Source organism: Brachyistius frenatus, unplaced genomic scaffold, assembly GCF_029030835.1.
Source record: "Brachyistius frenatus isolate BFR_SWC_R1_liver_20210118 unplaced genomic scaffold, ASM2903083v1 Contig_431, whole genome shotgun sequence".
Classification (NCBI taxonomy): domain Eukaryota; kingdom Metazoa; phylum Chordata; class Actinopteri; family Embiotocidae; genus Brachyistius; species Brachyistius frenatus.
In genome coordinates this window covers 99,122-118,060 of record NW_027211030.1, presented here as the reverse complement: position 1 = coordinate 118,060, position 18,939 = coordinate 99,122, and the positions used below count along the sequence as shown (strand labels likewise).

The window sequence follows — 18,939 nt, the reverse complement described above, 5'->3', positions numbered from 1 at the left end:
ACTACAGCTAAACAAATAATAATAATAATTCTTCTTTAACGGCGTTTCTGTGGTGTTTAAAAAAAAAAAAAAAAAAAAGTTTGTGTGTGAAAAGCTGAAGATCAGAGTAGCGGTTGTGGCGCCCAGGACTCCCCCGTTAGTGGTTATTATCGTGTGTGAGTGCGTTTGTGACATTCACAGTCTAAAAGTCTCAGTTTGTTTTTCGGTTTACAGTACGTCCCCTCCCCACCACCCCCCCCCCCCCCCCCCCCCCCCCCCCCCCACGGTCAGCGCGCCGCGATGCGATTCATCCCCGGGTTCACGAAGGAGAAGTTCCTGAACATCGTCTGGTCGACGCTGTTGATGAGCGTGCGGTCGGCGCACGATAGTCTGGGCTTCTCGTTGATGAACTCTTTGTCGAAGTTGCTGCAGTCGCTGGGGGACGTCTTCGAGAGAGGGGAGAACAAATATTTTAGTGCACGCTACCGGTTTCATCGCTCTTGGGTCTCTCGTGGATATTCAGGACACGAGCGGACGTTGTCTCGGATTTTGTCTCGGGTCGAGTCGCCCGGCTGTACTTACTAAAGTCGGCCTGAAGGGCGGCGCCACCTGCCGCTGCTCCAGCGCGCTCCACTCGGTGCCGCTGAAGAAACTGTGCTGTCTGATGTTTCCCTTCATTCCCAGCCGCTCCTCGGGTTCCCTCACAAACAGCTTAAAAGCGCAGAAAAACACAATTTAAAGAATTTAACTTTAATCATTTGTTTTGTTCTCAAAATATTTTGTTTCCTTTCAATGTTTTTTTTTTTTTTCCGAGATCAGTTGTTAACTAACATGAAGTTTCTGCATTTGTGGCTCTTGTCTTTGTAGTGCCGTGGTAGCTACGGAGGATTTCTGTTTTTTTTTTTAAATGAGCATACACAAAATCACAACATACCAATCAGCAGTTTTTAGTCATGGGTTTCATTTTCCAATTTCTATTGTTTCATTTTATTCCTCATAGTGTTAAAAGAAGAAGATGTTTGTAAAGGTCAAATATAAATCTTGAATAGATGCTATAAGCTCATAAATCTTCTGTTGACTGAGTGTGGCTTGTTGCCTGGATAGTTTACAGTAGAGAATAAAGTAAAGGATGGTTATTTCTCTTGTTAATACCTGATGGTAATGTGCTACTGCTGCCAGAAGGTGGCAGTAATGTACCTAAAATCTGTTTGCCAAACCCCCATAAACAACATGAAAAAGGAAAATTATGAAACATTACTACCAGGCTCTGATAAAAAAAACAAAAAAACATGTGTGGGGGCTGTGAGATTAGATGCTTCAGCACAAACAGCACAAAGTACAGTCGTCAAAATATAATAATAGATAATAATAATAATCAAATAGTTCCCAGAAAATGTTGATTAGTAATTTTACTGGAAATGGTCTTTCTTAGTGAGAGCCATTACTGGACAAAATAATCATAGAAAAATTAATATAAATAATTGAATTATATATATAAAAAAAAAAAAAAAAATCTAGAGATAATTGGTTTAATCTCATTCTTTATTTTTAGTTCAGTGCTCCTAATCTCCACACACACACACACACACACACACACACACACACACACACACACACACACACACACACACACACACACACACACACACACACACACAGGGTGCCTGACCTTGACGAGGATGTCCTTGGCATCCTTGTTGAGCCACGGCGGGTAAACGGGGTTGTCCGTCCGTATGGACTGAAACAGCTCCTCTTCGTCGCGGCCGTGGAACGGAGACTGACCGATCAGCATCTCGTACAGCAGCACGCCGAACGACCACCAGTCCACCGAGCTGTTGTACTTCTGACCCAGCAGGATCTGCCGCACACAAAACATAAATCAAGACCTTTGTTGTTTTTTCTGTCCTTAACGTATATCCGGATGTTAGATTTCATCCGCGTCCGCGATCGACTTTGAAAACGGTTCAAATGTAGCTTGAACGATGGCGTGTTACGGCTCCAGAGCGTATAATCACCTCGGGGGCGATGTAGTCGGGCGTCCCGCAGAAGGTGGAGGTCCGCAACTCTTCCTGCATGTTCTCCTTACACATGCCGAAGTCGGCTATCTTTATGTGGCCCTCCGAGTCCAGCAGCACGTTGTCCAGCTTCAGGTCTCTACAGAGGGACACAACGCAGGAAATAAAAAAAACAAAAACAAAACACAGTTTGACCCGTGAATCACGGATTGCAGCTCTGTTTCTGTCTTTTGCCGAACGCCTACCGGTAAATAACTCCCTTCGAGTGCAGGAACTGGAGCCCGCAGAGGATCTCGGCGGCGTAGAAGCTGCAGGAAGACACAAAATAGGAGGCAAAAATAAATCGGGTGTGTTACTTATGTCCGTCCTCCGGCTGGTTTTATTTGCGGTGAAGTTAAAACATTATGAGATTCAGAAACGATCTTGTTTTCTGTTTTTTTTTTTTTTTTTTTTTTTGGTATCTGAATTTGAGCCAGAACAACAAATCACAAACAAGAAGTGGGAGGAGCTACTTTCCCGTAAACGTGCACGCCACGAACCACAAACGGTGGCTGAATACGTACGTGGCTCTGTGCAAGTCAAACTTGTGGCAGGTCTGGATGTGAAACATGAGGTCGCCTCCGTTCAGATACTCCATTACGAAGAACAGGTTTTCCTGCACGCAAGAACACGGACGGAGAGATTTCAAAGTGAAACGAGGAGCGGGTCGTGTTTGAATGTCTGCAGAGACGTGGACGCGGCGATCACCTTGGTCTGGAAGGTGCAGTAGAGGTGCGTGAGGAACGGGTTTTCCCAGGCCAAGGACAGGACCCTCCTCTCCACCATGGTGCACTCCACGTCGTCGTCCATCAGCACCACGTCTTTCTTCAGCGCCTTCACCGCGAAAAACTTCCCGCTCTTTTTCAGCTCGGCCAAAAACACCTGGAAGAGACACACGCACGGCGAAGAGGGTTTAGAAAACGCCGCCGCCGGACAGTTCGTACTTCCTCAGCTCGTCGCCCCTCCGGTGCTATTTCCGGTGCTTTGTTAACCCCTCGGCAGCGAGATAAAAGAAGCTGGTGTTTTTTTTTTTTTTTTTTTTAAATTGTTTTTTTCTGTGGGAACTGGCTGTACGAACCAGCGTGACCACAAGCTTCACAGTGGGCTGACAAGAATGACTCAAATGTGCTTCAGTGACAAACGAATGGAAAAAAAACAAAAACAACCTCTCCCTGAATGCTTGTGGCTGTTGGAAGTTCCACTAAGAAACTCAACGATAATCATCCACTCGCTATTATTTCTAATATAATCTTCATTGTGCTGTTTGCTCAGCTCTGACCCTGCTTTTCTTTTTCTTTTTCTTTTCTTTGAATCAGATCGTCCCCAGCACCTTGCCGAAGCTTCCCTTCCCGAGCATCTTGTGCAGGGTGAAGTCGTCGATGGTGAACCTGGGCTGGTTTTCCTTCCTGGGAACGGCGTACAGAGGCTCTTCCTTCGGCGCCTCGGTGGTCGGCCTGCCGCCCTCCGTCGGCCCCTCCCACGAAATGCCCTGCGGATCTGCAACGAGAGGACGGGTCAGGACGACGCAAACCGAGACGCGGCATCAAAGATGCGATGCTAAAAAAAATAGAAGTGAGGTTTGATGTCGTTTCTGTACCTTTGTTTGCAGGCGTCGCCGTGGCCGGTAAACCCATTATTAACCCCGACGGAGTTCGGACCAACCCCGGCTGGCCAACACCCACTGGGCCTTCTCGACCAATGATGTCCGTCTCTTTGGTGCCTCGTGCCTTGACGTGAAAGGTAGGACCAGCATCAAACTGATGGTTCTCATCTATTTGTTCCCTTTTTAATGCACACCAAATGATATATCTGGAGTTTGTAGTTTTTAACCGGGTAGAAAAGTCAGTTAAACAAGCACATAAACGATATTTAAACAAGAAAGTTCTCCATTAAAATCCATCCCGAAGAAACTGAACGACTGAAAAGGCAAAAATTGCAAAGAATAAGGAACTTTAAAGTAAAACTAATTCAATCTGAGTGCACGGATTCAAAGATGATTACGATATTTTAAACTTTGTCTTAGAGAGGCGAGTTCCCACCTAATTCACTGACATATTATTGGATGGAGAAAAACCTCTTTTCTCAAAGTCTGCAGCGATGATTTGTGTGTCTGACCTGCTGCTTGCTCTCGATGATGGCCAGAGCTTCGGCCATCAGTTTCTGGTTGACCCCGCAGAGGTTGGCCACTTTCTTCTGGCATTTGTGATGGACGTTCATGCTACATTCTGCACAGACAACAAAACGGTGACATATTTATATTTAAAACTGAGAAAGACAACAATGTAATACCACCATGTGACATGCATGTGCACTAGAATATAATGTAGTGTGACAGCCGTGTTAAAAATAACCAGCGACGTGCTCACAGCTTGTGTTTCACTTTGCGTGCAGGAGTGGGCGCCTAATGGATCTTTCTGATTTCACATACTCATATTTTTAGACATTTAATGCCTCGAAAAGAGGAAGTCTATCCTTACGCGGGCGAGAAAACGATGACTGTCTACGGCCGCAGGTCTTTACGAGGGGAATGACTTCGTCGGTGTTACGTGTTTTGAGTAAACCGTGGAAAACTTTGAATTTGTGTCCTTAAACTGGACTATTTGAGCCAGTTGTTGTTTGTTTTTTTATGCATAAATGCACAGAGATCATAAAAGTCCCGCCTCTCACCCTCACATTTGAGCCCCTGCTTGGCGAGCCCCCACAGCAGAGTCCCGCAGTGTTCGCAGAAGGTGGGACTCTTGTAGTTGTAGACTTTGAACCGGTGCGGCATGTCGATCTTGAAGCGCTCCTTGTGGATCTGCAAAACACACGTTGGCAACAAGAGGCCTCAAAGTGCAGCCGTGACGAATAACCGCGGCGGCGACCGGTGTGACGGACACTCACCATGGTTTCTTTGCTGTTCACGGCGGAGCCGGTGCATTTGGCGATGACTTTGTCAATGCATTTTTTGTGGATCGCCGCGTTGCACTCTGAAAGACACGAAGATAACCGCGTCAGTCAGACGTGGACGCGTCGTTCAAAGCTTTAATATCCAGTATGTTCGGCGGAAACTCACGTCTGCACTGGTAACCCTGCTTGTTGAGACCCCTGCAGAGGAGGACATAAAACCCCCCCAAAAAAAGGCAGAATGAGTGATATGACGATGAGGAAAATGACTAATTTGGTGAGTTTTAATGACGTCTCGGCCGTACCAGACGAACTCTTTGCACACGGAGCAGAAGGTCGGTTGTGGGAAGAACGTGGCGCTGAACTCGTGACACTTGATGACGTGAACTTTGGCCTGTTTGATGGCTCCTCGTCGCTGGCGGAGGGTGAACAGACCCTCTCGCCCCGGCTCGGACTCGGGGTCTCTGTCGGTCTGACCGGCGGCGTCTTTAAAAAAAAAAAAACCACAAAAAAAACCCACTTTGCTATAAATGTTATTTAAACAAAAAAAAAACACGAGAGCTCAGTGCCACTGGTGGTTAGATTTCACACCTAAGCTCGTTTTTCTCACCTTTTGGTATTGCTTTGCACACATCAGAGTTTCATTTTGAGATCATAGTCAAGTTACTCTGTTGTAGTCACACTTTCATGATCTGAAGTTTTTGATCATATATAACTCAAATGAGTAAAATTAGCATTAAATTCAGGAATTTATGGCAGGAAATGAAACACCAGGTGTCGTAAAAGGGCTCATAACTGATTTTTTTTTTTTTTTGACAGCTGAATGTACATAATAGTTATTAATGTTTGCTTCTCTACGTTGTGTTATAATTCACCCTGAATGGTGTCTCTTTTCTGGTCTCTTGTGTTTGGAGAGATTTGGATTGGAGGATAACTTAGAGGCTGAATTTAAGGTACCAGATTTGTTGTATGTAAACATACTTAGTGAAGCCAGTAAAGCTAAATCTATTTTTCTTTTTCTGTGGTTTTCCAAATCAATCTGTTGTTTCATTTTCCCGACACATTTTGCTTCTAATACAAATCAGTTAACCCCAACTCCCCCACCCTCCACCCCGACGTTGTCACACACAGCTCTAATCAATCACTGCGAAGTGAACGCACGTTGATGAAAATCATCTGCTGAGTCAAACTGATCCAGATGCATTTCATTTTGTTATCAGAGTATTTCACCTCACCGTTTGTAGCTTCGGGTTTGTTATGTTAGCGCTGCTGCTTTGTTTGTTCCTGAAGCTTCTCAGGCCTCATATTTTATGAAATATTTAATAGTAGGGAAGAAAAAAAAAGTCCTTCTGACACTATGGGAGGCAATTTTTTTTTTTATAGTTGAGGTGCCGTCACTATTTCTGGATTTTGAGTTTTGCCGATTTTTGGGGGTTGTTTTGTTTAGTTTTCTCAGCGTGAGATGAGAAAATCAATATTATTGTCACGTCTGTGCTTGTTAGGCCGGTGGGGAAAACCAACCAGGTTCTGTCCAGAGTTTAAAAAAAAAAAAAAAAAAAAAGCCAACCAGGCAGGCGGGAGCTATTTATTTATACACATTATATGGTTTGTTGAACCAGTATAACAACAGAAAGTCTGCTGTCAGTTTGTGATTTCTTTTTTGTTTTGTTTTGTACCGTGCACAGACACGGCGGGCAGCTAGAAATAGTTGCAGCACATGACTCCCCCTAAATTAGTGGTGTCAAACTGCAGACTGTTCCTTTTTTTGTGTGTATAAAATCTGTTCAGAAAGCTGTCTGTGTAGTAATACACGACTTCATCTTGTAGTTATTAAGATTATAGTCGTCAAACTACGCATGCACGGCGTGTGTGTGTGTGTGTGTGTGTGTGTGTGTGTGTGTGTGTGTGTGTGTGTGTGTGTGTGTGTGTGTGTGTGTGTGTGTGTTTGCTTGCATGGAGGAGGAAGTTCCCCGGATCGAATTGTCACAGCGTTACCAGTCACTCCGCCACCTGTTGTTCCCGGCAGCGATTTCCTATTCGCTCGGCCTATATATAGACACACGAGATGACTTCTTCCTTTTAGTTCTCTGTGACTCCTCGGGCCTTTTGGCATCGTGTTAATGTCAGGAAGGCATCAGGGAAAACACGAGGCGCTCGCCGTTATCGGTGCTGAGAAACCAGCAGGGGGCGGACAGTCGATACTCCTATTTTTAGCTCCAGAGAATGTAATTAGGAGGCGACAATTAAGGCTGATTAGGACCCGCAGGGGTGCAGCTTTTTACAGGCCCGTGAAGGACAATTTGGAGGATTTCTCACTTTTGTAAATCACATTGGTTATATTTATAAAATATGTAATACATTTTCAACCTTTAATAAAAATCCCAGAACTGTCACATGAAGCGATTTAAAAGAGTAAAATGTGGAAACATGGGGGTTGAAAGCGGCAGCAGCTGCTCTCTGTTTAAAATTAATTTTTTAAAAGCAACTTGTTTATAGAGATTTCTGGGAAGACCGACCACAACAAGGTCTGCTTCACATAAAAAAAAAACTGTCATTTTTGACAGTTTTTTGTTCAGGCAGGAGTTGTTGTTTTTTTGTTGTTTTTTTGTGAATTTTTGTTTTGTTTTTGTACTCGCCAGCTGCACAGCCCCGTGTTGTTTGAATCACTCACCACTTTTCTCCAGATAGTATCTGGCCTCCATCAGCAGGCGACCCTGCGGCTTCAGCTCCAACTGAGACGGAAAAAGAAACGGAAAGAAAAAAAAAAATAATTATATTTTCGGACGGAAATTCTGTCGAAAATTACAGCGAAGGGGGGAAAGAAAAAGGGAAGGCTGTGGATTGAGGAAGAGGAGGATGATGATGATGACGCACTGACTGTGTGACAGAGTCGTCATGCTGAGACGGGCAGACTGTCTGGCTCATGCAAACACACATGAGTAGGATTGTATTTCTGTTTACTTCACAGAATTTGTTTGTTTTATTCTTAGTTAAGAGACAGTCGGCTCGAAGCCGCTGCGGTAACTGAAAGACGAGTGTTTCCAGGGAAGACGTGATTCTGTGGTGCACAGGAAATGATCTGTTTTGCATTTTTGATTAGTTAACAATAAAGGGAGGAAGAGCTTGAGTAATTAGCTCGACTAGATTTGTCTAATGACCTGAATCTAATTAAGAGGATGCGAAACCGAACGACTCTTTTCAATTTTTTTGTGTTTGCATTTGTCTGGAGAAGGATGAAGGACGACCGGGAACTGGAATGGGGACGTTGTGATTTACACGGCCAATTAACACGAAGCGTTATGATGGTGCTCTTTAAATAACGGAGGTAGCAGATAAATGGCAGATTTCAATTCTGCTATGGGAGTCTTACAGGAGAAAACAGGGACTTTTTGTTGATAATTGAATATTTCTTGCTGATAAAAAAAAACAACAACTAAGGATCAGTCACCATTTTTCAAATAGTCATTAGAAAATAGAAATGGCAAAAAAATGAGGTGCGGTACAAACTCTGAAACTAAGGCTGCCATATCATAAGTCTACCACAGCTATGCACTTGCTATTTGAATAATACTCAACTAGTTCTCATTGAACACTGAATAGTACTTTTGTTCAAAATGCCCATCACGTTAGAAAATCTATTTGTCTTTCAAAAAGTGAATTTTGCTGAAAAGATTGAGGTGCGATTTCCTTTAATCATGCAATTATTTTGCAGCTTTACGTTTGCATTACGCTAATAACCAGGATTTACAATGATTAAGTCATGATCCCAGTATGAGCTACGTGATCTATGAATGGTTTTAATAATATCTGCGATAATTAGTTCAGGATCCTGAAGTAGTTTCAACACGGTGTTGGATGGGGAAGATGATTCATCACCTTAAATAGGTGAACGCAAAATGGACATATCCATTTCCTATCTGGCCTTCAAAACAAAAATTGCCATCAAATATAAAATATGCCGTTTTATGTTTTGAAACACAGATGTGTTCCAGTTTGGTGCTCCACTTCTGCTGCGTCGGTGTTTTTTTTGCGTGTTGTCTCGTTGACATTGCTCACTAGGATGCGTACACGGATCAACGCTAATGTTATTAATTACACCCGCACTGCGAGATTTGAAACAGCTGCACGTAAAAAGGCCATTTCGTGTGCGGTGCAGGTGGCGATGCCTCGTAACCAAAAAACAAAAACAAAAAAAAACCGGTGACAGTGATTTTGTTTTAGTGACTAAAAGGAGGATTATCCCTTTAAAACATTTGGTATTTTTGACCCGAGTGTTAAAAGCCCATCTGGATTTGGCCGGAGCAGCGAAACAGCTGGTTTTGTGAGTTGAAGCGCAGGTCCGCCCCGCCGCACTAACCCAGATCTCCAGCTTGCCGTTCTCCTTCTTGCAGCGCGTCGCCAGCGAGTCCAGAGGCACCGTGGCCTCGGACTTGAGCTCCGCCGTCCGGTCCTTCACCATCACGTGCATGATGCGGCCGCGGTGGACGTGGGCGTCGAACGTGGTGCTCCACGGCGGGTACATGGTGGGCTTCTTCTGCTTGTACACCTGACCCTTTTCTGTGAAGATAAAAGAGAATAACATTTTTTTTAAACTTTTTTTTAAGTCCCCTCTTTACTTGCTGCTCTGACGTCGGCCGTTTTCTCAGCAACAGAAAGGAAATTCGATAAGGCTCCACAAAATTGAGTTTCACTTTGACTTTCGCTTCAGAAGCCACAGCTTCTCTAACTCAGCAAATTGGTTAAAAAAGTGGCGAGATGCAATCTCCGCAGATGGGTCCGTTTTGGGTCTGGTGTTATTGCCAACAAATCCCATGAAAAGACAAAAACAAGAATGAACTCGCCTGATTAACAAATATTGTCTGTGTATCTAAAAGCCTGTTCCTCTGTGTCCAAAAACTATTATAAACTCCTTGAGCCATACCGTCGCAATGTTTCTTCAACACCATGAAAACATCAATTTAAAGGTCCCATATTGCATAATTTCACATTTCCATTTAAAAAAAAAAAAAATTGTTATTAATCATCGAACATCAAGACTGCAGATAAAACAGGAGAAAAGTGTAAAATATGGGACCTTTTAAGTATATTTGGACTTTCTCACTTACACCCTTCTGCTGCCTGTAAACATCAGCACCAGTCGCAATAAGAGAAGTACAGATTATCACTAACCTTATCCTCTGAGCAGTTAATGTGCGAGTTTTATAACGTATAACATGCGGAAGATGGAGGAGATTTCCTGCCAGTGGTGAAAGCCAACACCAGGAAATAATCTGGGCAAATAGGATGAATGTATAGTGTAGCACTCTCAGGAGATTAGATGCTCTTCTGTCAGGCCTAAAATACCATTTAAAGCTTAAGACCTCCACTTTGCATGCGGTAAAAGGAGGTCATCGCGTGCCACGTGCGTTGTCGCGAACATTATTCTCCGTCGTTGCCACGGGTAATGCATCGTGTTTACATCGTGTCGGATGTTAGAATATCTGACCTCTACCAACCAGCGAATTTCCATCGCCATCGACTCGAGAGATTTTCAATCGCATCATATGGTCGGGACAAAAAACCAAACGCAACAAAACCAAACACCCCCTCTCCGCTTTCATAATTGACATCTGCTGATTTTTCTCTGCAATGACATCCCATATATATCCACTTACATAACGGCCACATGCCGTCCGGCTGCTCCAACAATAAAGCCCGCTAAGCTTTTTTTATTTATTTATTTTACTCCCAACGTGATCTATGGCCTCCTCCATCATCGGCTCATCGCCCGGCCGTCCAACGACACCGCCAGCTGCCTTCGGTGCCGATTAACACGCACGGGGAGGAAAATATGTCCGCGTCTCCCCAGACTCGTCCTCGAGGCGTTACGGAGGGTGCGAGGGGATGCAAACGTTTTGGTGTCTGTCAGTTCCTGCGTTCTTTGAAAAAGTACAAAGGTGGCATTTAGACTCTTGTGTCTCGGCTCCTTTGAGGGACTTTACACTTTCCCTTTCTTGTGTACCGCCGTAAGCACACCATCAAAGGTGTCTACGTGTTTTCTTTGATCGCTTAAATTTAGAGTTATTGTACTTTCCTTCATATTTAACTGTTGGTATAAACACACCAGAGGTGGATCTGATTCTGACTTGTCTCCGATCATTACACAAAAATATAAAATTACTGAAGCTTTCGGCGACATTGGAGCTTAAAAGATTCATCAGGTTCACCTCATTTGAATTGGCTTGTAAAAGTGGAAGTTCACCCAGAACGGCTGAGTGTTTGAATGAGCTGTCGAACGAGATTTTCCATGAACACAAGAGGATATATCTCATCACAGAGGAACAGGAAAAAAAACGGTGCCGGAGCTGTGCAGACCTTTGTTGTTACTTTGCTGTCTACAAGTTAATGTACGGGACTTTATTTAACAACTTTTTAGTTTTTTTTTTTTTTACCGTTAACATATCTCGTGAAAAATGCCCAAACTAACAAATCAACATATAACTGCAGTGTGTGGTCGGACCATGAGGGCGGCTGTGGCTCAAAAGGTGGAGCGGTTGTTGTTGTTGTTGTTGTTGATTCCTCTCCTCCAAATGGCGACGTGTCCTTAGACAAGACTGAACACCAATTTGCACCTCGAATGGCATCTGTCGTAGTGTGTGTGTGTGTGTGTGTGTGTGTGTGTGTGTGTGTCTGTGTGTGTGAGGCAAATATCATAAAGTGCTTCGCGAACTTCAAAGATAGAAAGTTGAAATGCTGGCGGGCTTTTACTTTGAAATGAGGGCTTTTATTTTGATAAGGGATACTCGTTTGTGTTTATAGGGCGAACCGACAACAAGCTCGTCCGACTGTCTGTGTCTCCGAGACCTGATACGTCTCATTGTTTTGTGCTGTGGAGCCTTTCTTTTTTTGTCTGGAGCTGTTAATACCACATCAGTGAGATGAAACATGCTCCTTGATGACGATAAACACACTTCAGTTCATATGGAGTCGCTGCCAGAAATACTTGCAGAGCACCGAAGGCCTGTCAATCCACCTGCTCAACAAATACACTGTTTACTTCTGTTTGTGTAACATTTACTGTTTGGTTTCTCAAAAATGGATCTTTGTGTTTGAGGATTGCTCGGTGGGAAAGAGACAGGCGAACACACCATTGGTTTTGGTCTTTTCACGGTGTTTGTTAAAAATAGAAAATGTACAGTAAGCTTATTCTCCAAGGAAAGAAAATAAGCGCAGATACACGAACATTTTACATAAAAAACAACAACTTAATGCTGTGGCTTTTAGGGAGATAACAACTATGTAACATCTTATTTCATGGACTGTATTACAAGATTAATTTGTAAGAAAAACAATGAGATTATTCTGAAAATAATCGTTATTTATAGCCCTATTAAACATTATTCTACTGGAATAGTCTGGGGGGTAAATTGACTTAGAGGCGCTTTTGGCCAGTCGTACATACCACAATGCCAACTCTATATTTAAAAATAAAACCATGAAAACAGAAAGTATTAAATCTTCCCTGTTTGTGAAACTTGTGCAGAGTCCAAAAAAAAAAAAGACTATTGTTTATTGAGGCTTCCCATCGCTTTTATTTGAAGATGAAACCGGTCGCGGTGAGCCAAAGTGCCAAAGTATTTTTTTATTTTTTTGAGCCAGCATTGGAGTTTCTCATCATCAGCTCTTAATTTCAGGAGCTCAGCATGGTGCCAGTGAGCAACGTGTCCGTCATCAGCGCTGGAAGCACCAGACTGTGTTTCATGTGCTGTACAGTTTTTATTTTTGTGCTTATAATAGGACACGGAGGGAAAAAAAAAAATTCATTTAAAATTAGTATATGTCTTCATACTGTTTCATTTGTGTGTAACTATCACAGGAGTCGTATCAGTACGTGACTCTTTTTGTCTACTGGAAGTGAAATGAAACTAGATGACATTGTCCCCCCCTCGGTGAGTCAGTTGAGTTTTTCTCTCGCTACCTCGTAAGGACAAACTCTTTGTGGTTTCAGCGAAGAGGAAAAGAAACACACGAACCCTCCTCTTTCCTCTCCGCGACGCTCTTTTTCTAACTTCATCCTGCACTCACCCGTAGTTAAAGATAGCCAGATGCAGAAGCAAGATATTCTGCTGCGAGTCTGTTATCATGCCGGGACGTCTCCCAAAGCTGGGACATTTGGAAGTGAATCAACAACCGCAAAAGAGATCTTTTAAAAGACTTGTGGGGTCACAATGTGAACTCGCTTTTTTTTGTTTTGTTTTTTTGCTTTTTGAAGTGTTCGTCACGTAAAAGTCAGTTGATTCTCAGAGAAAAACATTTAAAAAAAAAAAGATCTTGTCAGAGTTTGACTTTTCTTTACTGGCATTTTTGCTCTGTAATCTGCTGCCCGCTACTTCTACATTTTCTATTCCCAACGCCCACTGTTGTGCTAAACGTCACTTCCTGGGTGGCGGGGGAGTTTCTTTTTGTTTCTAGGAAAGATCCAGTGAACATAAGACAGATGTTTACAATGACGCATAGTGTTAAAAATACTCAGAGTATAAAAACACTGTCCACTAGTTTAGATTTGGATCGTTTTCAGTACCAATCAGTTTAAAGACTTAACTCATCTTTTGATCTTTTAAGATGTCAGGAAATAAATGTGTGCCGATGATAAATCGTCCCATCTGAGAAGCAGAGACCAGCGAATGTTTGACATTTTTTTCTTGATAAAACCACCCAAACAATCAATCAAATATCAAATGGATTCAGCTCTAATTTAACTGTGAGACATGTAAACCGCAGATGATGCTATCACCACCACCAGGACGTATTAATGTAGTTTCGTCTGGCTGTTTTAAAGCCACAGCGCTGCTAACGGCCACTAACCTGTGTCGATGGCCTCTTTCATGTACACGGCGCAGTAAGGGTTCAGCACCTCTTCGTGGTAGGCCAGACCGGGGTCGATCTCGAAGTTGGAGAACCCGATCCGCAGGAACGGCGACATGGCTGCGGATCGTTATCTCGAATATCAAAATATCCCCCCCAAAAAACGGTGTGAAGAGATCGTTCAGTTTGTTGTTGTTGTTGTTGTTGTTTTTTTTGGAGAGAGAGCTCCTGCGTTGCCGCGCGACCACCTTTCCTCCGCCGCAGCACACGCGCCGACTGCCCCCTTCTCCTCCGTCGGAGGTAAGATGGGCTGGCAGAGGGGGAGGAGGAAGAGGAGGAGGAGGTTCTGCCCTGGATGCTCTAAACAACCTGTGAGAGGAAGAGACAAAGACAGAGAGATTTCGTCACAACCACGAGATCTGGCTGGGAGACGGCGAGTTTCCCACCAAACTCTAAAAACTTTTCCCCGCGCCAGCTGGCCGTCAAACCAGGACGTAAATCGAAATAAACAAGCAAACACCTCCGCGTAGAGACGGAAAACATCTCGTAGCGAGCGTCTTAGGAGGTGTTTGAAGAGCCTCGCTGATTTTCACTCCTAAAAAGCCAGAAGACAAAACCCGCCTGCTGAACCCCAGAACGACTAAAATAAAACCACGCGTACCTTCAGGACTTGTAAACACCAGCTGTCACACTTGGCAGAGCGTTCAAAAATAAAGTAATCAAATAATGATTGCTTTGTGTGATTTAAAAAAAATAAAATAAATAAACAACCAGAGTGACACGCTTCTCCTCCTGCAGCAGTTCTGACGGCGCCACGGTGTTCGACTTGGTGACGGTCGATGTGATATTTGAGGCCTGCCAAAGAGCTGCGTGTGTGTGTGTGTGTGTGTGTGTGTGTGTGTGTGTGTGTGTGTGTGTGTGTGTGTGTGTGTGTGTGTGTGTGTGTGTGTGTGTGTGTGTGTGTGTGTGTGTGTGGGGTGAAGAGGCCGGGCGGTGACTATTATTAGAGCTGAAATACTAAACGCAGATCAGGAATATATGAGTGCATGCGCCAGAGTCTGCAATCCTCCGGCCCGAGTCACCTTCTTTATTGTAAACCTCACCGCCCCTTTCGCCAGTCGCGCCATGTGAACGGACAAATGTAGAAACACGGGGGGAAATGTTTGTAGCAGGCCACCGAAAACCTGACGTATTCAGTGCTTAAAGGCACCTAACATAGTAAAGTCCTCGCAACATTAGAGGGAGAAATCGAAAAGTTCAACAAATCCCACCGAGAGATTAAAAAAAAAACTCCCCTTTAACAGGAAGAAAATGTCCGACAGAAGGAAGGGAAAAACTCTTTTAACGGGAAGAAACCTCCGAACCAGGCTCAGAGGTCAGAGGTCATCTGCCTCGACCGGTGGGAGTGAGTGGGAGAGCAGAGAGGGAAAATAACAGCAGAGAGATCCGAGCCAACAAACTTAATTGAAGCCGCTTCGCCATTTGAAATAACAGCAGCAACATCATTTTAATTCTTCAGTTAGCTATAAGAGGTTAGCGCTTAGCTTCTCCATACCGATACGAGGGGCGTTGACGGAGGAGGTCAATGAGTGACCCGAAAAATCAGAACTCACTTAATTACCAAAATCTTTGCTTTGAAGAATGATTTATGTAGTCGGTTGATAATCAAAATACAACAGTTTAAATAATGTTGATCATCTACCATCAGGCAGAAATACACAAGAAACATTCGACTACTGACAATAACAACGTTATTAAATCTTGGGTATGTGTAATTAGACCACCAAAACTGTGAACTGCAGTTGTTTTTGTAATTGTTTTCGAAAGTAATGTCCCACATATTCATAACCAAAGTCTAAACAAGTGGTATGAAACTGGGACGCAGCTGAAGTCGTGATTTTTTTTTTTTAATTTTTTTTTTTAAAGTATGGACTTTAATAAAGACTTTGTAGACTTTTCTATTCCCAAATGAATACATCCCATTTAAAAAGAAAAAAAAACAACAGAAGTCCCTTTTCAGTATATATTCACACATTAATATCGTTACAAACACCGACTGATATTGACGTTTTAAGTCGTCACACATGCGCCCACACTTCACACACATGCCCACCATCACAGATTCAAAGATTTGAAACGCAGCCTGTCGTGCAGGTTGAACCTGCCTTCATGCAGGAGGAGTAAAAGTAAAACTTCCGGTGCCTGAGTTACGACAGCGTAACCACACTTCCTGCCTCTCAGCGGTTTTCTTTCTTTTCTTTTCTTTTTTTTTTTTTTGCTCGTTTTGAAGATTCACAGGTGGAGCCGTCGCAAACATGAAAATAAAAAAGACAACAACGTCAAATACAAAACACGGCTGCTCTGTCGTGTTGTTGAGGTGAGCAGAGAGCAGCAGGAAGCCCACGTACATGTACTCGCTACGAAATCATATTAGAAACGATTCTCTAAATATGTCGCCAAAGACTAAATTTAAAGATTTAATCCTTATTCTTTTTTTTTTCTTCTTCTTCTTACTGACAAAACTCAGCAGCTCCAGATAAAATGAGTTTTATTGACTGAAGTTTAACATGCATCAGCGACGGAGGCTAAACGTAGCTTCGGCCCTAAAATAAAGCTTCCCTGTGGTCATAACCCTAACCCTAACCCCCCCCCCCCCCCCCAAGCTGCAAATGTGTTTGAATCTACTTTAAAGCTCCTTAAGGGCAGCTGCTGATGTAATAATGTAAAGTTTTAACGCCCGCGGCGACGTCCTGATCTGTCCGTTCCCTCCCGTCTTCGTCACACCGGAGCGGCGCTGGAGACGTAAGTGGATTTTAGACGGTACCGACACACACGGGTCATTGTTGAAACAAGCTGCTGAACTTTGCACCGTTTGATTCCTGCTCAGACTCTTATGAGGCTTTGCGTGTTTCTTCCGCCCCCCCCCTCCCTTACACACACACACACACACACACACACACACACACACACACACACACACACACACACACACACACACACACACACACACACACACATATATAACGGCATGAACACAGGCTCTAGTATGTGGTCGTAGCGAGCGGCGAGGGGGTTCGTTAAATATCAAGGAGTCAAAATCTCTGGCGTTTTTTTTTTTTTTTTTTTGCCTCCGATGTTTATCTTCTTCCAAAACGAGCAGCACGAAGAAATAAACAAGACCTTCCTGCAACCACCCCGTCGGCAGCTCGGAAATGACACCCTCCTCCGTTCACCCCCCCGCCCCTTCCTCCTCCTCCTCCTCCTCCCCCGCCACCCTAACCCTCAAACGCGCGCACACACGGAGATGCGACGAAGGTCAAGTGCCAGCGTGCACAGTGCCAGCCGGACCTTTCAGAGACGTTTCATGTGAGAGGGTGAAGTCGGACGAGCGTCCCGCCTCGCCCTCTGTACCGAGCAACCATCAAAGCTCAGTGTGTGTGTGCGCGCGCTTTTTGAAGTACCACCAAAAGAGGATGGTGGGGGGGGGGGATCTTTGTTGTTATTGACAGGAGGTCCATGCGTGTGACAGAAGCCTTTGACAAGACCCCAGACACTCAAAGCGTCCCTTGAAGTACTCGTTCATTCACAGAGAGTTCACACACACACACACACACACACACACACACACACACACACACACACACACACACACACACACACACACACACACACACACACACACACACACACACACACAGCTCACATCAGTGAATTATCAGGCCTGTTTTAGTTTAACTCTGCATTTAAAAGTCCTTCTATTTATCGTGACATGAGACGACTCGGCGGCTGCAGAGCAACACGTACAGTTTGTTAAAATGAACTCTGCAGCGTCAAAACGCTTCATGACATCACACGAGGGACGTCCTCGCAGTCGGGACAAGTTTTGCTATACTTTGTATTTTCACTGCGCTTTCTCTCTTCCACTTCACTGCAATTCACAGGCAAACAATACACGTTTCACTTCTATATTTGAGTTGTTTGTTACCATGCAGAGCCGTGATTTTCACACACAGACAAATGTTCAGAATGAACAAAAAACACACCCTGTTCTCAGTGATTTATTTCCGGAATTCGTATTAATTGGTTTAAATGTGTTTCCTCTCGTTCAGCTACAACATTAGAAAGCTGCTAACACGTTTAATTAAGGCTGAAATGTAATTTAAAGACTTTACGCACATGCAATTTCTGCATATTTTCACTCCATGACATTTATCTCTCTTACAATGACTAAAAATTAAATATTATTATATATTTCTTCAGATTAAACTACTTACTGTCAGTGTGCATAAAGCTGTTAAAAATTAGAGCGCATTTGAGAGCATCTTACATGTTAATACACCTCCTGTGTAATATATATTACACTGTAGTGCACTTTAGCTGGTAATGTTTACTTAAAGCAACACTTTGGATGCAGATTATTAACAGGCAATATTGTATTTTGATTTAAATATATAATCTGAATATTTTACCCCCTTTCTGTCTAGAGCACAAGAATAAATGACACTTCCAAGTGTTTCCTGCTGCAAGAACTCAATCAGAAATATTGTTAAACAAACTCAAAAACACTTTAACACTGTACATAACACAATGAATGCAGATGTTTACAGAACCTACCCAGTCTAACAAGCTAATGACAAACATATGTAAGCGGTAAACAGCAGTGAAGATCTGCATGTTGCCGCTGCTTTCCGCTGACTCGTCATTTAAACTCTTAAAACTCAGTGGAAACGATAAAAAAAAAAGACGTGAACTGACCTCAAAAAGACAGCAGTGAAGTTTCTCAGACAGAAGCTGCTCTCCATCCGAGTGTTAGTCTGACAGACCGGAGGCAGTGCAGGCGGTGCATTTAAGCGTGACACGACGAGGCGTTCACTGACCGTGGGAGATTTATATTTTCCAATAATTCGACCTGACGTATAATAAAACGGTGTAACAGAGGAGGAAAGGATGTTTTATTGTCCTTGGGGTCTTCGACGAGTCCCAACTACAACTACATCCCTCAGATGACCTTTTAGTGTCTGTTTTCAGGAGGCGTCGACAAAACATTCACTCAGACGTGGCAACTTCCGAGGAGACCACGAACGCCACGTTGATCTATCCACCCACATATGAAGTGAAACTGAACTGTGAATCAACAAGACAAAGGAAAAACAGGTCAGAGGCCACCTTCAGTGAG

The 18,939-nt window shown here is 43.5% G+C and overlaps 1 protein-coding gene across 3 annotated transcripts; it reads right to left on the bottom strand.

Annotated features, from left to right (window-relative positions):
- Window positions 1–253: 253 nt before the first annotated feature.
- prkcq (protein kinase C, theta) lies at window positions 254–18,576 on the bottom strand. 3 transcript variants are annotated; one of them, XM_069725593.1, is made up of 18 exons: window positions 18,519–18,576; window positions 13,764–14,132; window positions 9,277–9,476; window positions 7,591–7,651; window positions 5,225–5,405; window positions 5,089–5,120; window positions 4,917–5,002; window positions 4,701–4,830; window positions 4,149–4,258; window positions 3,631–3,760; window positions 3,364–3,530; window positions 2,742–2,915; window positions 2,558–2,649; window positions 2,240–2,302; window positions 1,995–2,133; window positions 1,649–1,837; window positions 562–690; window positions 254–425 (listed from the first exon to the last, which is right to left on the bottom strand). In XM_069725593.1, the coding sequence occupies exons 2-18, from the start codon at window positions 13,879–13,881 to the stop codon at window positions 267–269; spliced, it is 2,160 nt and encodes a 719-aa protein (XP_069581694.1). In that variant the 5' UTR covers window positions 13,882–14,132; window positions 18,519–18,576; the 3' UTR covers window positions 254–266. The 3 variants fall into 3 exon arrangements, with proteins under 3 accessions (XP_069581694.1, XP_069581696.1, XP_069581695.1); XM_069725595.1 differs by lacking the exon at window positions 18,519–18,576 and adding an exon at window positions 14,284–14,583; XM_069725594.1 differs by lacking the exon at window positions 18,519–18,576 and adding an exon at window positions 14,425–14,583.
- Window positions 18,577–18,939: the final 363 nt, after the last annotated feature.